The 24,160-nt window shown below is 45.2% G+C and overlaps 1 protein-coding gene across 1 annotated transcript in view; it reads right to left on the reverse strand.

Moving 5' to 3' along the window:
- Positions 1-517: 517 nt before the first annotated feature.
- Positions 518-24,160, reverse strand: part of LOC120049769 (phosphofurin acidic cluster sorting protein 1-like) — a 63,573-nt gene continuing 39,930 nt past the window's right edge. Inside the window, exons 4-24 of the mRNA XM_038996173.1 lie at positions 20,774-20,899; positions 19,910-20,054; positions 18,753-18,844; positions 18,268-18,345; positions 17,505-17,564; positions 13,102-13,262; positions 11,722-11,821; positions 10,887-10,970; positions 10,677-10,798; positions 10,269-10,416; positions 8,918-9,022; positions 7,273-7,379; positions 6,645-6,799; positions 6,382-6,492; positions 6,181-6,283; positions 6,004-6,046; positions 5,798-5,840; positions 5,521-5,662; positions 4,588-4,826; positions 4,070-4,189; positions 518-3,141 (exon numbers count right to left, since the gene is read on the reverse strand). Of these exons, the coding sequence (XP_038852101.1) occupies positions 3,023-3,141; positions 4,070-4,189; positions 4,588-4,826; positions 5,521-5,662; positions 5,798-5,840; positions 6,004-6,046; positions 6,181-6,283; positions 6,382-6,492; positions 6,645-6,799; positions 7,273-7,379; positions 8,918-9,022; positions 10,269-10,416; positions 10,677-10,798; positions 10,887-10,970; positions 11,722-11,821; positions 13,102-13,262; positions 17,505-17,564; positions 18,268-18,345; positions 18,753-18,844; positions 19,910-20,054; positions 20,774-20,899 (2,403 nt within the window). The 3' untranslated portion in view covers positions 518-3,022. The remainder of the gene's footprint in view (positions 3,142-4,069; positions 4,190-4,587; positions 4,827-5,520; positions 5,663-5,797; positions 5,841-6,003; positions 6,047-6,180; positions 6,284-6,381; positions 6,493-6,644; positions 6,800-7,272; positions 7,380-8,917; positions 9,023-10,268; positions 10,417-10,676; positions 10,799-10,886; positions 10,971-11,721; positions 11,822-13,101; positions 13,263-17,504; positions 17,565-18,267; positions 18,346-18,752; positions 18,845-19,909; positions 20,055-20,773; positions 20,900-24,160) is intronic.

The following is a 24,160-nucleotide window of genomic DNA, read 5'->3' on the forward strand; positions in this document are numbered from 1 at the left end:
AGAGAGATTATTATGGTGTGTTTGTGTTCTATAATAAAAAATAAAAAATTCTAGTGAACTAACAGCTGGTTATGGACTAGGGTAAAGCTACCAGTAATTTACAAAAGTTACCGGAATCTATAGCAATCGATGGTAACTTTGGAAATGTAAAGTTGAATAAATTTACATTTTTTAAATTCATATATAGTATTAATTTGTCATATCTGTCCATAATGTCCATTAGTTTCTAGTGGATAGACCCTCTGATCAAGAGAAAATAGCCAAAATAATTTAAAAAGGCATCTAATCAACAATGGCATTATTCTTAATTTACTCTGCAACTCTTCCAACTATTGACTTTTTTCACAACTGCCATCACATTTACAACAAAGGCATATTGACATAGTAAAATAAATAAGTGTGTAAAAAAATGTTATGGTTGATATTTCATGCTGAAACCCTCATATTAATCACCAATGGTATTCACTAAGTTGATTATTAATATTTAGGAATGTTTTACAGCTTTGACATTCCATAATTTTTTTTTTTTTTTTTTTTTTTTTTTTTTTTTTAAATCATCTTATTTGATGATTTACCACTAGATGTGATAAATTACATAAAATCCTTGAATGTTACAAAAATGGTGGTAGTTTACTGGCAAACTTAGAAAGTTTCCAGTAATATACCCTCCCTTTGCAACCCTATTCTGGACTGATAAAATGGTGTTAAAACTTCCAAAATGTATGTTTACTAAACAATAAAGCTTTTTGTCGACAGTCGACAAGACTGAGAAGAGATAATAGAAACTAACAATGAATATTATCTGCACATTCAAATTAAGTTCAGATGATATCTCTAATGATTTTTTGAAGTACATCCTTGTTGTTTGAGATCCGTACATTCTATCATTCAGACTTATTTGTGGAACATGCATAGCTGTGTACTTATGCGCTCAATCAGTTTGAAGCCCTTGGTGCAAAAACCTTCCTTTGTACAAGCCCCCCCCCCCCAAAGAGAACAGGGACAGATTTGAGTTACACAAGGTGATGACGTCAACAACTTTTAAAACTGTTACACCTAAGCTGAAAAACCTACCTCTAAGTTACCCCAAAAATCATAATAATAACAGCAAAAATCGAGACATTGGCATTGTAATACTTGATATGTCACAATTCTTCACTCCGCACAGATGGGGAAGGTTACTTTGTAGGTGACACAAGGCTAAGCTACTCAACACTCGCTAGCTTTCATTTTAGACCGCAAGAGGACTAGTGTTTTGCTTACAACACATTGCCATTTCACTCAAAATGTACTAATTTGAAGGTACATTATAGACCATAGACTTTGCTACTAAATTGAAAATCAATGATTTAAGTCAAATTCTTTGGATACAAATGATTTGTCTTCAGTTTTTCTTAAAAGCACCAGAGCTGTTGGTAGCTCTTAAAAGGTAATTTGGTGTCACCTATCTTTGTGTCAGTCTACAAGGCAAACGTCTGGCCGCTGATACCGCAGCCTACAGAACTCATAAAGCGATATTGACCACATCTGGGACACAAACACGTGGCCACACACAAAACAATCATACTGTGTCGCGTGGGTTACTTATAAAACTGGTTTCATAGATATTTCAATATTGTTTTTCGTTTTACCACATTACATAATAACACACCTGTCACTGGACACTGGCCACCTCACAACACCCTAGACAAAACACACCAACCATTTCAGTGGAGTGAACGCTGCCCGTCTATCACAGGCAGGGCTGGAAAATGCATGTTTTCCAGAAATCCAGGTCGGGAGATTCCGGATTTCCTACTTATTCCCTCCTAATTCCCAGAAACCTTCCAACTAGGATTTTTGGAAAACTTGGTAATTTTGGGAAAGTTGCTGGAATTTTGCAACCCTTGACAGGTAAAGACAGGGATAAAAATTCACTAGTAGCGTGCGACATTGTGCTTTGGAGTAGGATACCTAGCTACTATAGCGCTGGGGGAGGAGTTATTGGAAGTGCATCGCAAAAGATGAAGATGACGGTCACAGCTCCTGTCCCCCAATTTAACCTCAGCACAAGCCTCAGCCTACAATTCCCAGAATGCAACAGCCCCACACAGGTGATATACTGTACGTCCACAAGCAGAAGGAGGACTATACATTGGAGTGTGCATCAAGAGAGCAACGCTGACAACAACAACAGATTGATAAAGGGACAAGCCTTACAGACAGCAGAAATATTGCCTCTTCTCAGTAAAGTTGGGGCAAACAGTGAGCTCTTAAGTCGGCGCCCTCGCTGTACACAGAGAGTTCAAATGTCGTTACAAGAAACACTAGAGCCTTTTCTTATATGTTCTGCTCTTCATATGCATAACATGTCAACTTACTGTACATCATTGGTGAGGCAAAAAAGCATTTATGTCATTAGGGAGCAGAAAAAGCATTGCTACTGTAGGTGTTGTCTGTTGTTCATTCCATTTCATGCACATGTACAGTTTGGATCCCAAGTTCCCCTCCATACCCCATAATAACCATGGCATTACTGTTATAACATGTCATAATATGATACTCTTGTTATAACTGGCACGTGGTGGTGTAGTGTACAGCATGCAGGTTGGCCTTTGGTGACACCGGGGCAGGTTCAAGGTGATAAGAGAACTACCTGGTCAGGGTTAAAAGTTAAGGGTTAAAGGGTCCAGATGTCAGGGGTCAAGGGTCAGGGCTCGTAATGGGAGTTATTCATGCGGGTGCATCTCATCGTTAGGATTAGTTGAACGGCAGTCCGTTATCTTGTGCTGTGGGCCCCTCATACACACACGCTAGACAGAGAGAGGGCCATTTCAATTCATTAAAGTGACTAGTAGCGTTGCACCCCATATCCAACCCATCTCTCCCTCCCTGCTATAGATAAATAAGACAAACATAGCAAATACATTCGGCCCCTCAACCCTTCATCGTAATTGACAAATATTAGTGGCCACGGCGTTCCGAGAGGCGGGGTCTGTGTGCGTAGGTGGGACGGGATTGGGCGGGGCGTAAAGGGTGGACCCTAGGAGGGGGGTTTGTTGTAACCAAACAGTCCAACAGGGAGATACTTGACATGGGTGGGCCACTGTGCAGCCAGCTGGAAGAACTTGACGTCATTCCACTCCACTCCGTCTATGGACACTGAGACACACACAGGAGACACATAGATACTGGTTAAGTATGACTGTTGTTCAGACAGGGAACACTTAAGCCTGTCGCATGCTTCCCTGTGGAAACAGTTTGTGCATTTGAGAACATTTGCGGATATTACATTCTTTCTTATAGTTCGGTAGCATAAGTCTACGCCTCTTTCGTCGGTGATTGGTCAACAGTACTACTCCTAGTAGGAGTGGGAACCAATGGACAGGGTTCTTCAATGAAGTGTGTGTTGTCATTCAACGAGAGACGACGAGTTCTCATGCATATTTTCTCACTTGAGAAATACTGCACCAAACATCTTAGTTAGATGTAAAATTGCGAGGCAGAGACTTCCCTCTGCAAAAATGTCCAAATGAATTGCAGATTTCTTGATTGATCTCTGAATAATTCTGACTACTTTGAGGAAGTGCATACGAGCTACAATGTTGATACGGCGTCTCAAGAGGGAGAAACAGTAAAATTGCAGTTTTTATCTAGTTTTTCCAAGCAAAGGTCTTTCAAGGGGCACAGACGTTTGAACCTAGTATGCAGGCGCCGTTAGGCTGTGTCTCAAATGGCTCACTATTCCCTATATACAGTAGTGCACTATTTTTGACCAGAGCCCGATTGGCCCAGTGTTAGGAATAGGGTGCTATTTCGGAGTCTTAGAGACACTTAGAGGTCCGTTAACACAACCCTTCCTTCATTTTCTCTTTCCTCCAACATCCCCAATAAATCATTTCCCCTTCCCCTGCCTTCTCTTCCGCCTCATCTTTACTGATGGGTCGACTCTTTCTAAAGATTTTGCATCTAGAGAGGCACTATAATTTCACCTCTCTCTCTCTCCCTCCTTCTCAGAGCCTTCTCTCCAATTTCACTGGTCATCTCTCTCACCCCGCCCTCCCTCCCTCCTCGTCTCATGTTCCTGTACCTTTCAGGATGGTTTGATGCTGCTTGGCAGAACAGATGAGTCTGCTGATACCCTCAATGACCTGGCTCTTAGAGTCGACATCTTTCTCCTTCGGCTTCTTACCCAGGAATATGGTGGGAACTACAGACACAGAGACAGAGACAGAGAAAGTCAACCTTCATTATAAATGCAATAGGATTTCTATAACTATACAATCAGGAAACCTATAACAGTCACATACTGTAGGAAGAATGACTGAAGAACAACCCAACTAGAAGGATTTTAAAAATGTTATTTAACTAGGCAAGTCAGTTAAGAACAAATTCTTATTTTCAATGACGGCCTAGGAACAGTGGGTTAACTGCCTTGTTCAGGGGCGGAACGACAGATTTTTACCTTGTCAGCTTGGCTATTCGATCTTGCAACCTATTCCACTGATCATTAAGCACTAAAAACTTTTTTTTTTTTTTTTTTTTTTTTTTTAAACGCTGAATTACTTTGATTGTGCCATAGAAAAGTGGTATTCTAAAACTCTTTACCCTTCTTGTTCTTCTCCTTGGTGACCACAGTCATGGCCATGGTGTTGACCTGGGCCTGTGTCTCACTGCTGCCCCCTCCTGGTAGCCTGCTGACCTGCAGGGACCTGAAGGCACTCTTCAGGGTGTTCTTACAACCTGTGTCACGCCTCTCGCCCTCTCGGCGCTTCTCCGCCAGCGACGCCAGCCAGTAGTCCACCTGCAACCCAATGGCGTCCACACCTTGGGACATACTGGGGCTCCTGGGACAGGAAGAGGAGGGTCACGAGGACGGGTTAGGATACAATACAAGGAAAGGAAAAGTTACGGGAGATTCTTTGCTAAAAGTGTAAAAAGCTTGTGAGGTGTAGGGAGGAGGTATTCAGCGACAGAGAGGGTTATGGATTCAGGGGCATACATTTCATACGGTGCATCAACCCTGACCCTGAGTTTGGCTATAGGGAGGACAAGAGAGTCTGTTACAGCACCAAACCCCAAAACAATGATGGGCTATAACGCTAGAAGCTGCAGATGCATCTGTGGTTGTTTTTAGACGGTCAGAGGATCACTGCTCTAGAGTTTCACCAGGGCAGACATGAAGGGGACATAATGAACCTGAGATGGCTGACCTGAGGAGAAGCAGTGTGCTGGTAATATTCCACCCTCTCTTTTCCCCCCTTTCCTTTCTGTCACTCAGACAGCGGTAGGCAACTCTGTCAGGTCAAGGGGGGCCACGGTGTGTCTACTGTTTCGTGGTTCTCGTTCCTTTCAGGGACTGATTTAGACATGAAAAGGTATGCAGACACTCTCTGGCACTTAATTGATCCACTAATGATTACTCAGAAAGAGAGGAGGAAACGTAGCAGCTCCTGAGAACTGGAATTGCCCAGCGCCTTATAATAAGAAATAACAGCACAAAAGACTATACCCCAAGCTAAGGGGTGGGTGCAGACTTACCCCTGTACTGAGAGAACACTGCTCATAGAAGGAGAGGAGGGGGGAGTGGCAGCCTCTTTGATCAGCCCGGTGGGAGAGCCGTGGGAGGGAGGGGACGTAGAGGGAACAGCCAAGCTCACTGCCACGCCCTCTTCTGTGTCTCCTAGGTGACCGCAGGGGCAAGGGATGGAGGTGAGATTAATGTCATTATTTGTAATATTATCAAGTAAATAGGCCTGGAAGATGGAAATTTAGCAGTAAGAGAGTGTACTTCTTCATTGGTTTTTAAACCACCTACCTGTAGAGGAAGTGTCTGGCTCAATCAGACCAACCTTCACCAACTGAAACACATGATAACATCCTGTTACTACAACACCAGGACAAATACCTCATATTCTAAACACCCTAAATCAGCTGAGGAGTTACTATCCAAACTAGATGTCCATTTTCAATTGTAGATCTATGGAAGAGTCTACAGAGAGACCTGGTTTATTATATACGTACCCCAATAAAAGGAATGAACTTCTGGTAGGAATCTTCATCGTGCCTGAACAGAGACAAATAATGAGTTATGACCAGTTACATGGGTTTTGAATGAAATACCATCTTGTAGTTATTGCTCCGGTTAAGGTACACCCTGACAGTTTGTGTGTGTGTGCGCGCACACACACGTCCACTCACGTCCTGTGTTTGCAGGTAAGCATGGCCTCAGCGATGGGCAGCTGGTGTGTGACGGTGGCTCCACTGATGTACTGGGAGATCCTACCGGCCACATCCAACAGGTCTGCAGCACAGGGGACAGGAACACAGATCAAAGATTAGAGGTCAGGCTCTGAGTGCTAACTTTATGTATCCAGATCCAGTGTGTGTGTGTGTGTGTACCTGTCTGTGGGGGTTCAGAGCGGCTGAACATGTCTCTCCACGCCCCGTCTAAGAACGCAGAGCTGTAACGGTTGTCTATGGCACCCAGGTGCTTAGCAACAGGATGAGAGCCTATAAGACCATAGAGAGAGCGAGAGAGCGAGAGAGAGAGAGATGATCTTTTAGTGTACGTGATCAGCCTGACATCTATTTTCCATCATCAACCCATCACTACGCCTGTCACCATGGATACGGACAGAAGGCGCCCATGTTGTTTGTCTCACCCAGGGGCACCACCAGGAACCTCAGGTGGTTGAGCCAATCAGAGGTCTTGCTTGCCAACTGTGTGACAAAGAACTGCAGGATGGCACCAAGGTAGCTCTGACTACCCACCACTGCCACCTTGACCGGCCTGGGCATGGACGAGTTACAGTTACAACTAGAGAGGAAAGTAGAGAGGGGGGGGGGGGGTTAAAGATAATCACATAACCCAGCTATGACACCCACCAAGTAGCGATGAGCACGGTTAATCAAATATCCAATATTCGAATGGAAGCTAGCATTCGACCACTTGAGTGAGCGTGTTCATTTTTTTTATAGGCCTACTTTGACAATGAAAAAGCTTTGCTATAAATTTAAATTAGACTATCCTTGTGACATTGTGACCTACAAGGATACACCATGACATTTGAAATAGTTAATAAAAAAAGAGGAAATGAGAGAGGAGGCAGTTTCCCGAATCAACTCAATGTTTTGCGGTCTAAATATTTCATAGACAGTGAGATTAATAGAGCATAGATAATGTGTTAGACCAACAGACTCACAACTGTGTGTGTGTGTGTGTGTGTGTGTGTGTGTGTGTGTGTGTGTGTGTGTGTGTGTGTTCGCGCGCATATAAAGTGTTAGACTTACAACTTCTGGATGCGTGTGAGGACAGCAGACAGCACCGCCTGGATCTCAGCTCCTGAACACGTACACACCACCGGGTGCCTCTGTACCTGCAGCTGCTCTCCCACGTACTGGAACACACACACACACACTTAAAGACCTGCAGCAACATACAGGTTTGTTCTGACAACACACACGTGTGCACACACCAGTGATGCGTGGGGAAGCGCCGAGATGAGGGTCAAGGGCGGGTTGAATAAAGAGAAAAGAATAACATTTAAAAAATCCATAATTCTTGTGCAATTTATATCTATAGGCTACATTTGTTTTTCTATCATTATTTTAGGTTATCTGGTATTAGTGACTAAGGGCCTAACTGTACCCACCAAATAGCCTACACGGCAATCGCCAAACGCTTTTGGGAACGGGCAAAAAAAGTTCCCGTCGATCCACCGAGGCAAAAAGGACAATGTCGACGTTGAATTCAATAAGAGAAAAGCTGCGAAATGGAGAGTTGAAAATAAAGAGAAGGGAGGGCCAGCAAAGTCATGTTTGGGAAAGAGTTGGTGAAGTGGTAAAAGAGGATGACAGCAAAGTGATGTTATGTGTGATGATTGTGAGGCGCTATACAAATTTGACAGTCACAAGACGGGGACTAGATAGGCCTATGGGCACGTCAAGGGAACTGTAGCCCACTGTTCAGATGGGTTAGATGCAAACTGAAATCAGGACACTGACTGTAGGTCCTCTCACAGAGCCTTAATATTAACTCTCGCAGACTTAAGCATTTCTTGCTGTAAAATGATACACCGAATGTAGTCTAAATTTTGACTGAGGAACAGGAGTGGAGAAATACGAATTCTTTCTTTCAGCTTATTGAGAGAATGCGAATGCGCAGTTAGATACCGTATGTAGAGGCGGTATCTTTACCAGCATCATAAACGCTGATAGTATTTCAACCACATAAAATATGCATCCAAGCCCGAACTGAAATCTTAACAGAAACATGTTAGGTCGTTTTCACTGTTTTCTATTTCCATACAACCGATCAAACTGCACGGAAAATCTTTCCAGTTTTGAGTTACTGCATTTTCTCCCCGGTCCCTAAACGTCCTTGCTCGCGAGAGGTCACAGAGAAAGCTTTAACCGATGTCAACTACGGTAGATTGAAGCATTAAATTCTATCGATTTATGACACTATTCTGGTCATCAAAAGGTTTATTTAGTCTTCTAGGGCAACATATCATGACAGAAGAGCATGTTTTCTAACTATAGACAAGTTGACGGGAAAGAAAATGGCCAACCAAAATGTCAGAAACGACAAGAAAGAATCTGCTCGAAAAATCGCTCCGCCACACAGGAGGTTAATAGTGGAGGACCGGCTTGTGGGAATGGCTGGAGCGGAAGAGCATCAAATTACATCAAACACATGGTTTTTCCAATGCGTTCGATGCCATTCCATTCGCTCCGTTCCAGCCATTATTATGAGCCGTCCTCCCCTCAGCAGCCTCCGCTGTTCCGTCGTCTCGGACTGTAGCCTACGGCGCATTTTCTATATTAGCTGGTTAGGGTCGGACGCTGGCCTCGGATTTTCACATATAGTCAGGCTGTTACGGCTGGGTTATTAACACCACTAGCACACACACACACACACACACACGGTTCTTACCTGGCCCTGCCAGTCGGTGCCATTGACCAGGATGAGACTCTCAGGCAGAGCCGCGTCAGACAGAAGGATCTGGTTTAGCTGGTCATACACCGCCTTCCTCAGGACCTACACACACACACACAAAGTGGAGCAGTTTCTTTTTAGATTAGATTAGACTCAACAACACATACATCATTCATTCTTAGTCTCTTCATCATGGGTACATTCATGTTCTTTATTTAGACGAGAAGAAGGGAGTAGGGGGAGGAGAGGAACGGAGAGATCAAGATGGAGAGAGACAGTATCTTTTGCTTTTTTACCAGGTAAGTTGACTGAGAACACATTCTCATTTACAGCAACGACCTGGGGAATAGTTACAAGGGAGAGGAGGGGGGATGAATAAGCCAATTGTAAACCTGAGATGATTAGGTGGTTATGATGGTAAGGGACAGCTTGGGAATTTAACCAGGATACCGGGGTTAACACCCCTACTCTTACAATAAGTGCCATGGGATTTTTAGTGACCACAGAGAGTCAGGACACCCGTTTAACGTCCCATCCAAAAGACGGCACCCTACACAGGGATATTTATATATATTTATTTTTGTTGACCAGAGGAAAGGGTGCTTCCTACTGGCCCTCCAACACCACTTCCAGCAGCATCTGGTCTCACATCCATGGATGGATGAGATGTGACAACTGGAACTATAGGACCCCCTGCTATAAGAAATAGTGTGTGTGTGTGTGTGTGTGTGTGTGTGTGTGTGTGTGTGTAACGGTTAGCGTGTCTTGGGGTTATGATAATTATGCCTCTGTAACTATCTCACTCATCATTATTCACGACTCATTCAGGACTATTCGTATTCATGGTAGTATCCACATTCATGTAGAAGTGTTTAGAAACATATTCTATTCTTATTTACAATAAAAGTGACTCCAAAATGACAATACATTATTTACCATTCATTTCTATTGGGCACAAAATAATCTGAAACACAACCAAAACAAACAACAAATGCATCCAACAAATGTGTAGAGTCACAAGCTTGATGTAGTCATTGCGTGCTATGAACATGGGAACAAATACTAAACTTTTTACTCCTTTAATACACATAAGTGAATTTGTCCCAAAAAATGGGGGACTATGTACAAAAAGTGCGGTAATTTCTAAACGGTTCACCATGGATGAAAATACCCTCAAATTAAAGCTGTCAGTCTGTACTGTAACCTCATAGTCATTGTATAATTTCAAAATCATCCAAAGTGCTGGAGTATAGAGCCAAAACAACAACAAAATGTATCACTGTCCCAATACTTTTGGCTCTCACAGTAGTTTTAAGAATGTGTGTGTGTGTGTGTGTACACGAGTTACCTGTGAGCTGTGTCCCAGTTCAGGGGATCTCTCGCTGTCGGAGCTGTTGGTCCTCCCCCCTTCACTGATTGGTTTAGACAGCTGTCTCTCTTTCAGAGGAGTACTGCTCTGTCTCTTCTGTTTGGGGGTGGGACCCCTGCCGTCCAGCCTGTGAAACACACACACACACACCTTTTAAAGAGACCAATCCCCAGTGCAACCAGTGTGGAGGGTATTACGTGTTTGTGTTAAAACGCCAAACTGACCCCAAACCCTTTCCTCTAGGGTTGAAGGATTGGAACAATTCTACCTTTCAGAGGAAAATATGCACATCTGCAAAGGCACCTGGGAGGTTGGTTTGGTATCAGGCATGTGTCATTATGTTGGAGTCACTATGGCAAGAGTCTGTGTGTGTGTGTGTGTAGTTACCTGGGGGAGGGCATGGTCTGTCCTCCTCCACTCTTGCTGCTCTTCAGGGGTGTACGGGGTTTCTCAGCCCCCGACACCGTAATACAGGGGCCCTCCGGAAACATCTCCTGATCCGTCAACTCCTGCACACAGAACACACACAGATTAGCTGGAGCTCAAAACGGATCGCTACCTCTTACACAGCACACAGAGCCCGTTCGAGCGTCTCACCAGCGTGTCCGTCTCAGAGAGGGTCTCCGCCTCCAGGTTGCGACTGCGTGAGTGTTTCATCTCCACAGGCCGCTGCTCCCCCTGCTGGAGACACGCGGGAAACACAGTCACCACCACACATCTCACCTAGCCACGTATTACCAGACCTGATGACCGCGGGATGACCGCTGCGCCGTGAATCTCAATCCTTCACCTTCGCCCTTTTTTTTTTTCTCTCTCTCGAACATTCCTCTCGGTTGTCTCCGTTCTGTTTAAGCCCCTTCTCACAAGATTCCTCCGGGACCGAGAGACCGGAAAAGGGTTTCTATCTCAAGGCCATCAGACTGTTAAAACAGCCATCTCTAGCACAGAGAGACTGCTGCCTACATACCGACTTGAAATCATCGGCCACTTTAACAAACGGATCACGAGTCACTTTACTAATGCCACTTTAATAATGATGTTTACTTATCTTGCATTACTCATCCCATTTGTATATACTGTATTTTACACCATCTATTGCATCTTGCCTATGCCGCTCGGTCATTGCTAATCCATATATTTGTATGTGCATATTCATATTCCATCCCTTTACCTAGATGTGTGTGTATTAGGTAGTTGTGGAATTGTTAGATTACTTGTTGATATTGCTGCACTGTCGGGACTAGAAGTACAAGCATTTTTCGCTACACTCGCAATAACATCTGCTAACCAGGTGTATGTGACCAATAAAAATTGATTTGATCCCTTACACCCCTCCCTCCATCCTTTAATGCATTATTTATCTCCCTCTCCCCTTCCTTCGCTCAGTCCCCTCTCTCTACTCCCGCCCTCCCTCTCTCCCTCCATTACTCACAGGGCTGAAGCAGGCGTCTCGTCCCAGGCTCCCTCCTCTGCTGTTCAGGCTGGTGATTTCCGTCTGAGAGCTGGACTGGGACATTCCCTCAAAGAACGGCCTGGATGGACACACACAAGTTAGCACTGACTGTAACATACATGGAATGGTGTGTTCATAGTGATGATCAGTATTTGGAGTTGAGAAATAATGTTCATCATTAGAAAGAAGATATTCGTCTCTTTTCTGCTGTATGTATTAAACATTTGTTTTATTCTGTTGTTGCTAGCAATGTTCATAACATAACATCGTGAAATAAAAACCCACTTTGTGTATATTCAGTGCATTCGGAAAGTATTCAATGCTGCAGACATTTTTTTGGTACCCTTACCAGATCGGAGCTCTACGGACAATTCCTTCGACTTCATGGCTTGGTTTTTGCTCTGACATGCACTGTCAACTGTGGGACCTTATGTAGACAGGTGTGTGCCTTTCCAAATCCTGTCCAATCAATGGAATTTACCACAGGTGGACTCCAATCAAGTTGTAGAAACAGCTCAAGGATGATCAATGGAAATAGGATGCACCTGAGCTCAATTTTGAGTCTCGTAGCAAAGGGTCTGAATACTTATGTAAATAAGGTATTTCTGTTTAAAAATGTTGAATACATCTGCAAAAAAATGTTTTTGCTTTGTCATTATGGGGTATTGTGTGTAGATTGCGGAGGATTGGGAGGGCCTCCCGAGTGGCGCAGTGGTCTAAGGCACTGCATCGCAGTTGCATGCTGTGCCACTAGAGATCCTGTTTCGAGTCCAGGCTCTGTCGAAGTTGGCCGCGGCCGGGAGACCAATGGGGTGGTGCACAATTGGCCCAGCGTCGTCCGGGTTAGGGGAGGGTTTGGCCGGCAGGGATGTTCTTGTCCCATCGCACTCTAGCGACTCCTGTGGCGGGCCGGGCGCAATGCACGCTGACACGGTCGCCAGGTGTACGGTGTTTCCTCCGACACATTGGTGTGGCTGGCTTCCGGGTTAAGCGGGAAGCAGTGCGGCTTGGTTGGGTCGTGTTTCGGAGGACGCATGGCTCTCGACCTTCACCTCTCCCGAGTCTGGAGTTGCAGCAATGAGACAAGACTAACTACCAATTGGATACCGCGAAATTGATGGGTAAAAAATTAATTTAAATAAATAAATTAAAAATACATTTTTTTTTTTTAAGTCACTGATGATTTGTTTTTTTAAAATCCATTTTAGAATAAGTCTAACAAAATGTGGAAAAAGTCAAGGGGTCTGAATACTTACCGAATGCACTGTACGTCAAGAGAGTGTGTAGGTAAGGCTTAGGTGTGCTGTGGGTTCTGGCTGTGCGTGTGTGTATATACACGTGTGTCACCATAGCAGCTACCTCAGTTTAGGTTTGGGTGTGCTGAGGATGCTGTCCGTCTCTTCCATCTCAGGTCCGCTGTCAGAGGGGTTGTACATCTCCAGGCTGTCATAGAGCTCATCTAAATCCTCCTCCACTTCCTGGATCTGTTCACTAGAGACGTGCTCCAGACCAAAACCCACCTACACACACACACACAGACAGACAGATCAACATATACACAGGTACAGAAGCATAGCTCACTCATACCAACATCACAGACAGAGGCATAGTCTTGTAACGCACAGACATGGAAAAGGAAAAAAAAAAGAAAAAAAAAATCTCCAGTTGTATTACCACATCTATCTCTTTGTCTGTTTCTCACACATACTTGCGTAGAGCAACACCCATCACATTGGGTAGAGCAACACCTTCAATTGCAATTCTAATGTCTGCAACTTGCACAAAACAGGGTGTTCGGAGAAGTGAAACAGAGAGGGGGAAGGTGTAAGACAGAGAAAGTAAAAAGTCGGAGTTTGAGTGAAGAACGTTTTTGTATCTCAGTCGATCAGAGAGACACACACACACACACACACACACACACCATGCCCACACCCCATATGGTCCCCCTCAGATCCGACCTATGCCCCTCCTGCCCACCCCATGCCCCCCACACCCGCAAAGAGGGCCTCAACATGAAAGTCACACATACGCACACATACACACATACGCCTGCTGGCGAACAGGCCCAACCCCCACTCTTACACTCGCTCAAGCCAATGGCATGTACCAGATGATCAGCAGGCTCTGCTCACACTTACTGGTCTGAGGCCAAACCACACAACTAACATTGGACACTTTATGGAACACAAAGGCTTCACTATCTCATCCTTGAATATCCAAGGCCTGAGGAAATTTGCCTTTGGCCTAAAGAGCAGGAACCTGGACTTCACTAAAGAAATCAGAAACACAGACATTGTCATCCTACAAGAAACATGGTATAGAGGAGATGGACCCAATGGTTGCCCTCTAGGTTACAGAGAGCTGGTAGTCCCATCCACCAAACTACCAGGTGTGAAACAGCGAAGGGAATTAGGAGGTATGCTAATTTGGTAGAGCAGACTTCACTAAATGAATCAAAACAGGAACATTTTACATTAGGCTAGAAATTCAAGAGGAAATTATCTCAACAGAGAAAAACGTCCTCCTGTGTGCTACCATACCTTAACGATGACAGCTTCTCCATCCTAGAGGCGGAGATCCACAATTTCCAGGCCCAAGGACATGGGCTCCAGAGTGGCACAGCGGTCTAAGGCACTGCATCTCATTGCTAGAGGCGTCACTACAGACCCTGCTTTGATTCCAGGCTGTATCACAACTGGTCGTCATTGGGATTCCCACAGGCCGGCGCACAATTGGCCCGGCGTCGTCCGGGTTAGGTTTTGGCCAAGGTAGGCCGTCATTGTAAATAACAATTTGTTCTTAACTGACTTCCCTAGTTAAATAAAGGTCAAATAAAATTAAATACTAGTCTGTGGCAACCAAAATGCCAGAACTAGACAAGAAAAGAACCTGACACCGTCAGTACACAGGGGAACATACCTGGAGGTGACAGCATTCCCTCCCCCATATACCACCCTAGGCACAACTACGACAACATAACCAACAAAAACAGGACAACTCCTGCACTCTGGGTATGTACATAGTCAATGGTAGGCTTCGAGGGGACTCCTACGGTAGGTACACCTATAGCTCATCTCTTGGCAGTAGTACTGTAGCCTACTTTATCACTGACCTCAACCCAGAGTCTCTCAGAGCGTTCAGTCAGCCCACTGACACCCTTATCAGATCACAGCAAAATCACAGTCTACTTGAACATAGCAATACTCAATCATGAGGCATCAAAGCCAAAGGAACTGAATAATATTAAGAAATGCTATAGATGGAAGGAAAGTAGTGTGGAAACCTACCAAAAAACAATTAGGCAACAACAAATTTGATCCCTTTTAGACAACTTCCTGGACAAAACCTTCACTGTAATAGTGAAGGTGTAAACTTGACCTAAAAAAAAAAAAAAAAAACTAAACAGTATACTTCTGGGAAAATTGGAACACACACAGAGTTATCTATCCAAAACTTAGATGTATGGATAAACCAATACTCCAGTCTTTTTGGCCCGATACCAAAGAACAGCAAAAAATTATACACGATCAAATACAAATCTTAGAATCAACTATTAAAAGACTACCAGAACACACTGGATTATCCAATTTTATTGAATGAACTAGAGGACAAAAACCCTCCAACCCAAAAAGGCCTGTGGTGTTGAAGGTATCCTAAATTAAATGATAATATACAAACCACAAATTCCAAATTGGCTATTCTTAAAAATCATGCTCAGCTCTGCCATCTTCCCCAATATTTGGAACCAAGGACTGATTACCCCAATCCACAAAAGTGGAGACCAATTTGACCACAATATCTACCGTGGGCAACAGCAACCTTGGGAAAATCCTCTGCATTATCATTAACAGCAGACTCGCTCATTTCTTTGTTTTCACTAAGGAAATGTACAAATGTCAAATTGGCTTTTTACCAAATTACCGGACGACAGACCACGTATTCACCCTGCACACCCTAATTGACAAACAAATCAACCAAAACAATGGCAAAGTCTTCTCATGCTTTGATGATTTCAAAAATGGTTTTGACTAAATTTGGCATGAGGGTCTGCTATTCAAATTGATGGAAAGTAGTATTGGGGGAAAAACATCCAACATGATAAAATCCATGTACACAAACAAGTGTGCTGTTAAAATTGGCAAAAAACACACACACACATTTCTTTCCTCTGGGCCGTGGGGTGAGACAGGGATGCAGCTTAAGCCCCACCCTCTTCACCATATATATCAACGAATTGACAAGGGCACTAGAACTGTCTGCAGCCCTCGGCCTCACCCTACTAGAATCTGAAATCAAATGTCTACTGTTTGCTGATGATCTGGTGCTTCTGTCCTCAACCAAGGAGGGCCTACAGCAGCACCTAGATCTTCTGCACAGATTCTGTCAGACCTGGGCCCTGACAGTAAATCTCAGGGCCCAGACAAAAATAATGGTGTTCCAAAAAAGGTCCAGTTGCCTGAACCACAAATACAAATTCCATCTAGACACTTGAGCACACAAAAAACGATACATACCTCGACCTAAACATCAGCATCACAGGTAACTTCCACAAAGCCGTAAACGATCTGAGAGACAAGGCAAGAAGGGTCTAACCCTAACTTCTATGCCATCAAAAAAAACATAAAATTTGACATACCAATTAGGATCTGGCAAAAAATACCTGAATCAGTTATAGAACCCATTGCTCTTTATGGTTGTGAAGTCTGGGGTCCGCTCACTAACCAAGAATTGACAAAACGGGAAACACCAAATTGAGACTCTGCATGTAGAACTCTTCAAAAATATCCTCCGTGTACAACGTAAAAAAACACAAAATACATGCAGAGCAGAATTAGGCCGATATTCGCTAATTATCAAAATACAGAAAAGAGCCGTTAAATTCTACAACCGACAAAAAGGAAGTGATTCCCAAACCTTTCATAACAAAGCCATCACCTACAAAGAGATGAACCTGGAGATGAGTCCCCTAAGCAAGCTGGTCCTGGGGCTCTGTTCACAAACAGACCCCACAGAGCCCCAGGACAGCAACAGAATTAGCAGCAACCAAATCATGAAAAAATAGAGAATTATTTGACAAATTGGAAAGAATTACAGTAGGGCTAGAATGCTATTTGTCCAGAGAGTACACAGTGGCACAGTACACAGGAAAGCTTTGACTATGTACAAACTCAGTGAGCATAGCCTCGCTATTGAGAAATGCTGCTGTAGACAGACCTGGCTCTCAAGAGAAGACAGGCTACGTGCACACTGCCCACAACATGAGGTGGAAACTGAGCAGCACTTCCTAACCTCCTGCCAAATGTATGACCCTATTAGAGACACGTTTCCCTCAGATTACACAGACCCACAAAGAATTCGAAAACAAACCCAATTTTGATAAACTCCCAAATCTCTATTGGGTGAAATCCCACAGTGTGCCATCACAGCAGCAAGATTTGTGACCTGTTGCTACAAGAAAAGGCCAACCAGTGAAGAACACCACCGTAAATACAACCCATATTTATTTTCCCTTTTGTACTTCAACTATTTCCCCATCGTTAAAACACTGTATATAGACATAATATGACATTTGAAAGGTCTTTATTCTTTTGGAACTTTTGTGAGTGTAATGTTGACTGTACATTTTTGATTGTTTATTTCCCTTGGGTTTATTATCCATCTCACTTGCTTTTGGCAATGTAAACATATGTTTCCCAGCCCCTGAAATTGAAATTGAATTGAGGGAGAGAAAGACAGAGAAGGAGCAATAGAGAGATGCCTACCTCATCAGAAACCTTGAACCTTTTCAGCAGGGCCACAAACTTCTGCTTGATGTTTGGTTGCTGTAAGAGAGACAACTATTATTTTCCCTCGGGGTTAAGTGTTCTAGGAAACATTGAGTTCGTGGACAACTGTCAAGCAGCAGCACATGTCTCTATAGACCTGGGTCGAATTCATTAGCACAAGACCGTAGCAAAAAGTTTTTTTTCAAAAGAAAATGAAAACAAGCGTTTCTTATAGAACGAGCTTCGGTGGTCCCCTCCCCCGTGTCAGTCCGTTTTCTTCCGTCCGGTGCCTTTTGAATATGACCCATCTACAAAGACTTGAATGAATATGAATATCAACTGACCAGAGAACAGATCATTTAAGATGCTGCTGCAGTCCAAGAAAAAATTATGCTCAGGTGTTTTACAGTGTATTCTATCATATCGTGACTAGTACAGCCATGGCCTCATTCTGCACGCATGTGTGTGTGTGTGTGTGTGTGTGTGTGTGTGTGTGGGAGTGTGTGTGGATATATTTTCAGAATTGTATGTTTACCTCCTGGGAAATGTAATTACACACATTGAAGAAGAACGGGATGAACAGAGGGATAGCAGAATTAAGGACAGAGGAGGGAGAACAACAGAGGGAGAGGTTGACTGAAGAGAGGGGTGGAGAGAGGGATGGGTGGAAAAAGAGGAGGATAGAGGGAGGTGTAGAGAGGAGGTTTGAGAGCAGGAGAATGGAGCGAAAGAGGGAGAGAGGGATAGAAGGGTTTCTCACTCTAGTGATGGAAGCATTAGAGGTGAGCTTCCGTCTGGGCTTCTTCTTCCTCACCTCATCCTCTTCATCATACAGATACTGACAGAGAGAGAGAGAGAGAAGTGGAGGGGAGAACGAGGGATGACACAGAGGGGGGAGGGGGATAATTGGAGAGTTATTCAGAGCATGAGACACACACACTCACAGCAGGTTATTTATACCCTACCAACCGTGACCTCCTTCCCTCCATCCTTTCACTAGTCCTCTCCTTCCTCCTTGCCCCTTCCATACCTCCAATCACTCTATTCATCTGTCCTCCCTGAGCCATAGCCCCCCCCCCCCTCCTTATCTTTTCATTCTGTCTGTTTGCTGCTTTCTCTTGTCTCCTTCTGTTTCTCATTATATCACCTCCCTCCCTTCTCTTCTCTTCACATCCCCTGGGCTCCAGGTATCTCTGCTTCACAAACAAGACAGGACAAAAGACGCGCGCACACACACACACACACCTGGCCGTGGATCGGGTCGTCACTGCCCTCCTGTTCTGATGAGAAGCTCTCCTCCTCTTCCTCAGAATAGTTATCAATGTCTGGAGAACGATCTGGAGAGAGACGGGAAGGAGAGAGAGAGGTGATAGAGGGGGAAGGAGAGAGGGAAGGAGAGAGAGAAGTGATAGAGGGGGAAGGAGAGAGAGAGAGGAAGCATTAATGGTCAGGAAGGGAGGAGGAAAAGTCTAAGGGGGAGTAGAGCAGAGAGAGAGAGAGAGAGCGATGGAGCAGAGAGAGAGAGAGAGAGAGCGCGATGGAGCAGAGAGAGAGAGAACGATGGAGCAGAGAGAGAGAGAGAACGATGGAGCAGAGAGAGAGAGAGAGAGCGATGGAGCAGAGAGAGAGAGAGAGAGCGATGGAGCAGAGAGAGAGAGAGAGAGCGATGGAGCAGAGAGAGAGAGAGAGAGCGATGGAGCAGAGAGAGAGAGAGAGCGATGGAGCAGAGAGAGAGAGAGAGCGATGGAGCAGAGAGAGAGAGAGAGCGATGGAGCAGAGAGAGAGAGAGAGAGCGATGGAGCAGAGAGAGAGAGAGAGAGCGATGGAGCAGAGAGAGAGAGAGAGCGATGGAGCAGAGAGAGAGAGAGAGCGATGGAGCAGAGAGAGAGAGAGAGCGATGGAGCAGAGAGAGAGAGAGAGCGATGGAGCAGAGAGAGAGAGAGCGATGGAGCCGAAAGAGAGAGAGCGATGGAGCCGAAAGAGAGAGAGCGATGGAGCAGAGAGAGAGAGAGAGAGCGATGGAGCAGAGAGAGAGAGCAGAGAGAGCAGAGAGAGCAGAGAGAGCAGAGAGAGCAGAGAGAGCAGAGAGAGCAGAGAGAGCAGAGAGAGAGAGAGAGAGAGAGAGAGAGAGCGAGAGAGAGAGCGAGAGAGAGCGAGAGAGAGAGAGCGAGAGAGAGAGAGAGAGAGAGCGAGAGAGAGAGAGCGAGAGAGAGAGCGAGAGAGAGAGCGAGAGAGAGAGCGAGAGAGAGAGCGAGAGAGAGAGCGAGAGAGAGAGCGAGAGAGAGAGCGAGAGAGAGCGAGAGAGAGCGAGAGAGAGCGAGAGAGAGCGAGAGAGAGCGAGCGAGAGTGAGAGGGAGAGGGAGAGGGAGAGAGCAAAACACAGGGACTCATAGATCCCTTACCAGACATCTTGGCCTTGGGTCCCTCGTGGTCAATGGGCTGGCTGGAGAGGGAGTAGACCCTGACCTCCGCCACGAGCACTGAGGCCTCCTTCAACTGGCTGTGGAGCCCCAACACCTGGGCCCCCTCACTGGGATGCTGCATCACCTGGACATGGGATATGGGGGAAAGATGAGAGTGAAGACAAAGGGATAGAAGAGAGCACACACACAGAGAGAGAGAGACAGACAGAGAGGGACAGAGAAAATAGAACACAGAGGGTAACAGAAAGGGATTACCACATATTCTGTACAAAGGCTGGTGTTCAGAACAGCATCAGCTCTCTCCTCCCCCCCCCCCTTCTCTCTGCAGTCTGGTCACACTCTGGCTGTGTTAATGAAGTCTACACATCCTATTACACAGCAGTCACACACACACACACACAATGCAGCAGCTACAGCGCAGTTCTTTTATGAAACTTCAAAAACACTGCCAGAGCTTTGGGTTAGAGCGTGTCAGAATGACACGGAGTGTTGTGACAGTGCGGTGGTTACACCGAATTTTACCAATGGCTTGATAAAAGGTGTCGCTGGTTGAATGAAGGTTGAATAGATGTTAGCTAAAAGGCAAAAATAGACTTTAAAAACCAACTGTTAGCTACTGTAAAGATAGATCTACGTGAAGCAAGTAGCCTTGTCTGAGCCAGAATGGCCCTCAGGCCAGGAACCCATTTCCTTTCTGGACAACTTGTAAAGGCGTGGTGAAAATTGATCAAACATACGTTAAATCAAGGATGAATCGAGATGAAATAGGAATTGATTAAAAATGTCGAATAGAGGTTAAGGTTGAATAAAAAGGTTTTTAAAAAATGGAGGTAAGTGCCGTACCTCAGCCATGTTGATGTGACCCAGAGCCAGGGTCTTGTAGCCCAGGATGGTTCGGTTCTTATAGCGTTTGCGACGCTGCAGCATGATCTGAAGCTTGTTGGCGTCTCTCTTCAGGAAGTGGGGGTACTGTGAGGGTACACACAGACACACAGACACACACACACACACAGAGAGAACCATGACCATCCCATCGTCAGACTCTATAATTACACGAGATATCAAATCAGAGTGTTGCGTTAACGTTTCTGTTCTGCGACCGGTCTCCGACTCCAGGACGTGATGGGTCACATCTCGTAACCCCCCCCCCCCCAAAATCAGACTAACCTACACTGACGGAGCGCTGGCCGGCAACTTTCAACGGAAAGTTCAACCGACTTGAAGATATGAAATCTCCCCCGGTTCTGCAGTCTGTAATAACCCCGTTAACCGCGTACAGAAACAACTGACCTCAATAAATGCGACTGTTTTCGTGCGTTTGTGTTACTATACCACAGTGTTGCTGACTACTCGTTTCTGATTCAGATAACAACGGGACAGTCGGATGTCTCCGGGACAGATAATAATATAACGCCTAGGGGGGAAAAATGAACTCCGCCAAGAGCCGAGGCACTGTTAACGTACAGTAAAAAAACATGAGCCGGCGCACGCCCAGAGAAAATGATTTAGTGTGGAGGTGCTGACTAACGGAGAATAAACTGGAAGCTAGAAAAACAAAAAGAGTCACACACTCCATATGTACAACCTCCCAGTAATACATCGGGTCATTTTTTAAATTATTTTTAAACACCCACGTTTCGGCATCACCGTGCCTTCTTCAGGGCAATGTACAGAACATCGGTGTTTATCCCTTACTGAACAGGTCCAGGACACTTGAACATTTGACCTGGTCAGGGAAAAAATGTCCAGGCTGTAGTTGTGAGTGGTGACCCCATTCCTATGTAAATAGCCTCAGTTGCTAGACCAGCCCTACTGTACAGTATGTGTAACAGTAGTAGTGTGCAGGACCAGCCCTACTGTACAGTATGTGTAACAGTAGTAGTGTGCAGGACCAGCCCTACTGTACAGTATGTGTAACAGTAGTAGTGTGCAAGGCCAGCCCTACTGTACAGTATGTGTAACAGTAGTAGTGTGCAAGGCCAGCCCTACTGTACAGTGTGTGTAACAGTAGTAGTGTGCAGGACCAGCCCTACTGTACAGTATGTGTAACAGTAGTAGTGTGCAGGACCAGCCCTACTGTACAGTATGTGTAACAGTAGTAGTGTGCAGGACCAGCCCTACTGTACAGTGTGTGTAACAGTAGTAGTGTGCAGGACCAGCCCTACTGTACAGTATGTGTAACAGTAGTAGTGTGCAGGACCAGCCCTACTGTACAGTGTGTGTAACAGTAGTAGTGTGCAGGACCAGCCCTACTGTACAGTATGTGTAACAGTAGTAGTGTGCAAGGCCAGCCCTACTGTACAGTATGTGTAACAGTAGTAGTGTGCAAGGCCAGCCCTACTGTACAGTGTGTGTAACAGTAGTAGTGTGCAGGACCAGCCCTACTGTACAGTATGTGTAACAGTAGTAGTGTGCAGGACCAGCCCTACTGTACAGTATGTGTAACAGTAGTAGTGTGCAGGACCAGCCCTACTGTACAGTGTGTGTAACAGTAGTAGTGTGCAGGACCAGCCCTACTGTACAGTATGTGTAACAGTAGTAGTGTGCAGGACCAGCCCTACTGTACAGTATGTGTAACAGTAGTAGTGTGCAGGACCAGCCCTACTGTACAGTGTGTGTAACAGTAGTAGTGTGCAGGACCAGCCCTACTGTACAGTATGTGTAACAGTAGTAGTGTGCAAGGCCAGCCCTACTGTACAGTATGTGTAACAGTAGTAGTGTGCAGGACCAGCCCTACTGTACAGTGTGTGTAACAGTAGTAGTGTGCAGGACCAGCCCTACTGTACAGTGTGTGTAACAGTAGTAGTGTGCAAGGCCAGCCCTACTGTACAGTATGTGTAACAGTAGTAGTGTGCAGGACCAGCCCTACTGTACAGTATGTGTAACAGTAGTAGTGTGCAGGACCAGCCCTACTGTACAGTATGTGTAACAGTAGTAGTGTGCAAGGCCAGCCCTACTGTACAGTATGTGTAACAGTAGTAGTGTGCAAGGCCAGCCCTACTGTACAGTATGTGTAACAGTAGTAGTGTGCAAGGCCAGCCCTACTGTACAGTGTGTGTAACAGTAGTAGTGTGCAGGACCAGCCCTACTGTACAGTATGTGTAACAGTAGTAGTGTGCAAGGCCAGCCCTACTGTACAGTATGTGTAACAGTAGTAGTGTGCAGGACCAGCCCTACTGTACAGTATGTGTAACAGTAGTAGTGTGCAAGGCCAGCCCTACTGTACAGTATGTGTAACAGTAGTAGTGTGCAGGACCAGCCCTACTGTACAGTGTGTGTAACAGTAGTAGTGTGCAGGACCAGCCCTACTGTACAGTATGTGTAACAGTAGTAGTGTGCAGGACCAGCCCTACTGTACAGTATGTGTAACAGTAGTAGTGTGCAAGGCCAGCCCTACTGTACAGTGTGTGTAACAGTAGTAGTGTGCAAGGCCAGCCCTACTGTACAGTGTGTGTAACAGTAGTAGTGTGCAAGGCCAGCCCTACTGTACAGTATGTGTAACAGTAGTAGTGTGCAAGGCCAGCCCTACTGTACAGTATGTGTAACAGTAGTAGTGTGCAAGGCCAGCCCTACTGTACAGTGTGTGTAACAGTAGTAGTGTGCAAGGCCAGCCCTACTGTACAGTATGTGTAACAGTAGTAGTGTGCAAGGCCAGCCCTACTGTACAGTATGTGTAACAGTAGTAGTGTGCAGGACCAGCCCTACTGTACAGTATGTGTAACAGTAGTAGTGTGCAGGACCAGCCCTACTGTACAGTATGTGTAACAGTAGTAGTGTGCAGGACCAGCCCTACTGTACAGTATGTGTAACAGTAGTAGTGTGCAGGACCAGCCCTACTGTACAGTGTGTGTAACAGTAGTAGTGTGCAAGGCCAGCCCTACTGTACAGTATGTGTAACAGTAGTAGTGTGCAGGACCAGCCCTACTGTACAGTATGTGTAACAGTAGTAGTGTGCAAGGCCAGCCCTACTGAACAGTATGTGTAACAGTAGTAGTGTGCAAGGCCAGCCCTACTGTACAGTATGTGTAACAGTAGTAGTGTGCAGGACCAGCCCTACTGTACAGTATGTGTAACAGTAGTAGTGTGCAAGGCCAGCCCTACTGTACAGTATGTGTAACAGTAGTAGTGTGCAGGACCAGCCCTACTGTACAGTGTGTGTAACAGTAGTAGTGTGCAGGACCAGCCCTACTGTACAGTATGTGTAACAGTAGTAGTGTGCAGGACCAGCCC

This window comes from Salvelinus namaycush, chromosome 6, assembly GCF_016432855.1.
Source record: "Salvelinus namaycush isolate Seneca chromosome 6, SaNama_1.0, whole genome shotgun sequence".
In the NCBI taxonomy this organism is placed as follows: domain Eukaryota; kingdom Metazoa; phylum Chordata; class Actinopteri; order Salmoniformes; family Salmonidae; genus Salvelinus; species Salvelinus namaycush.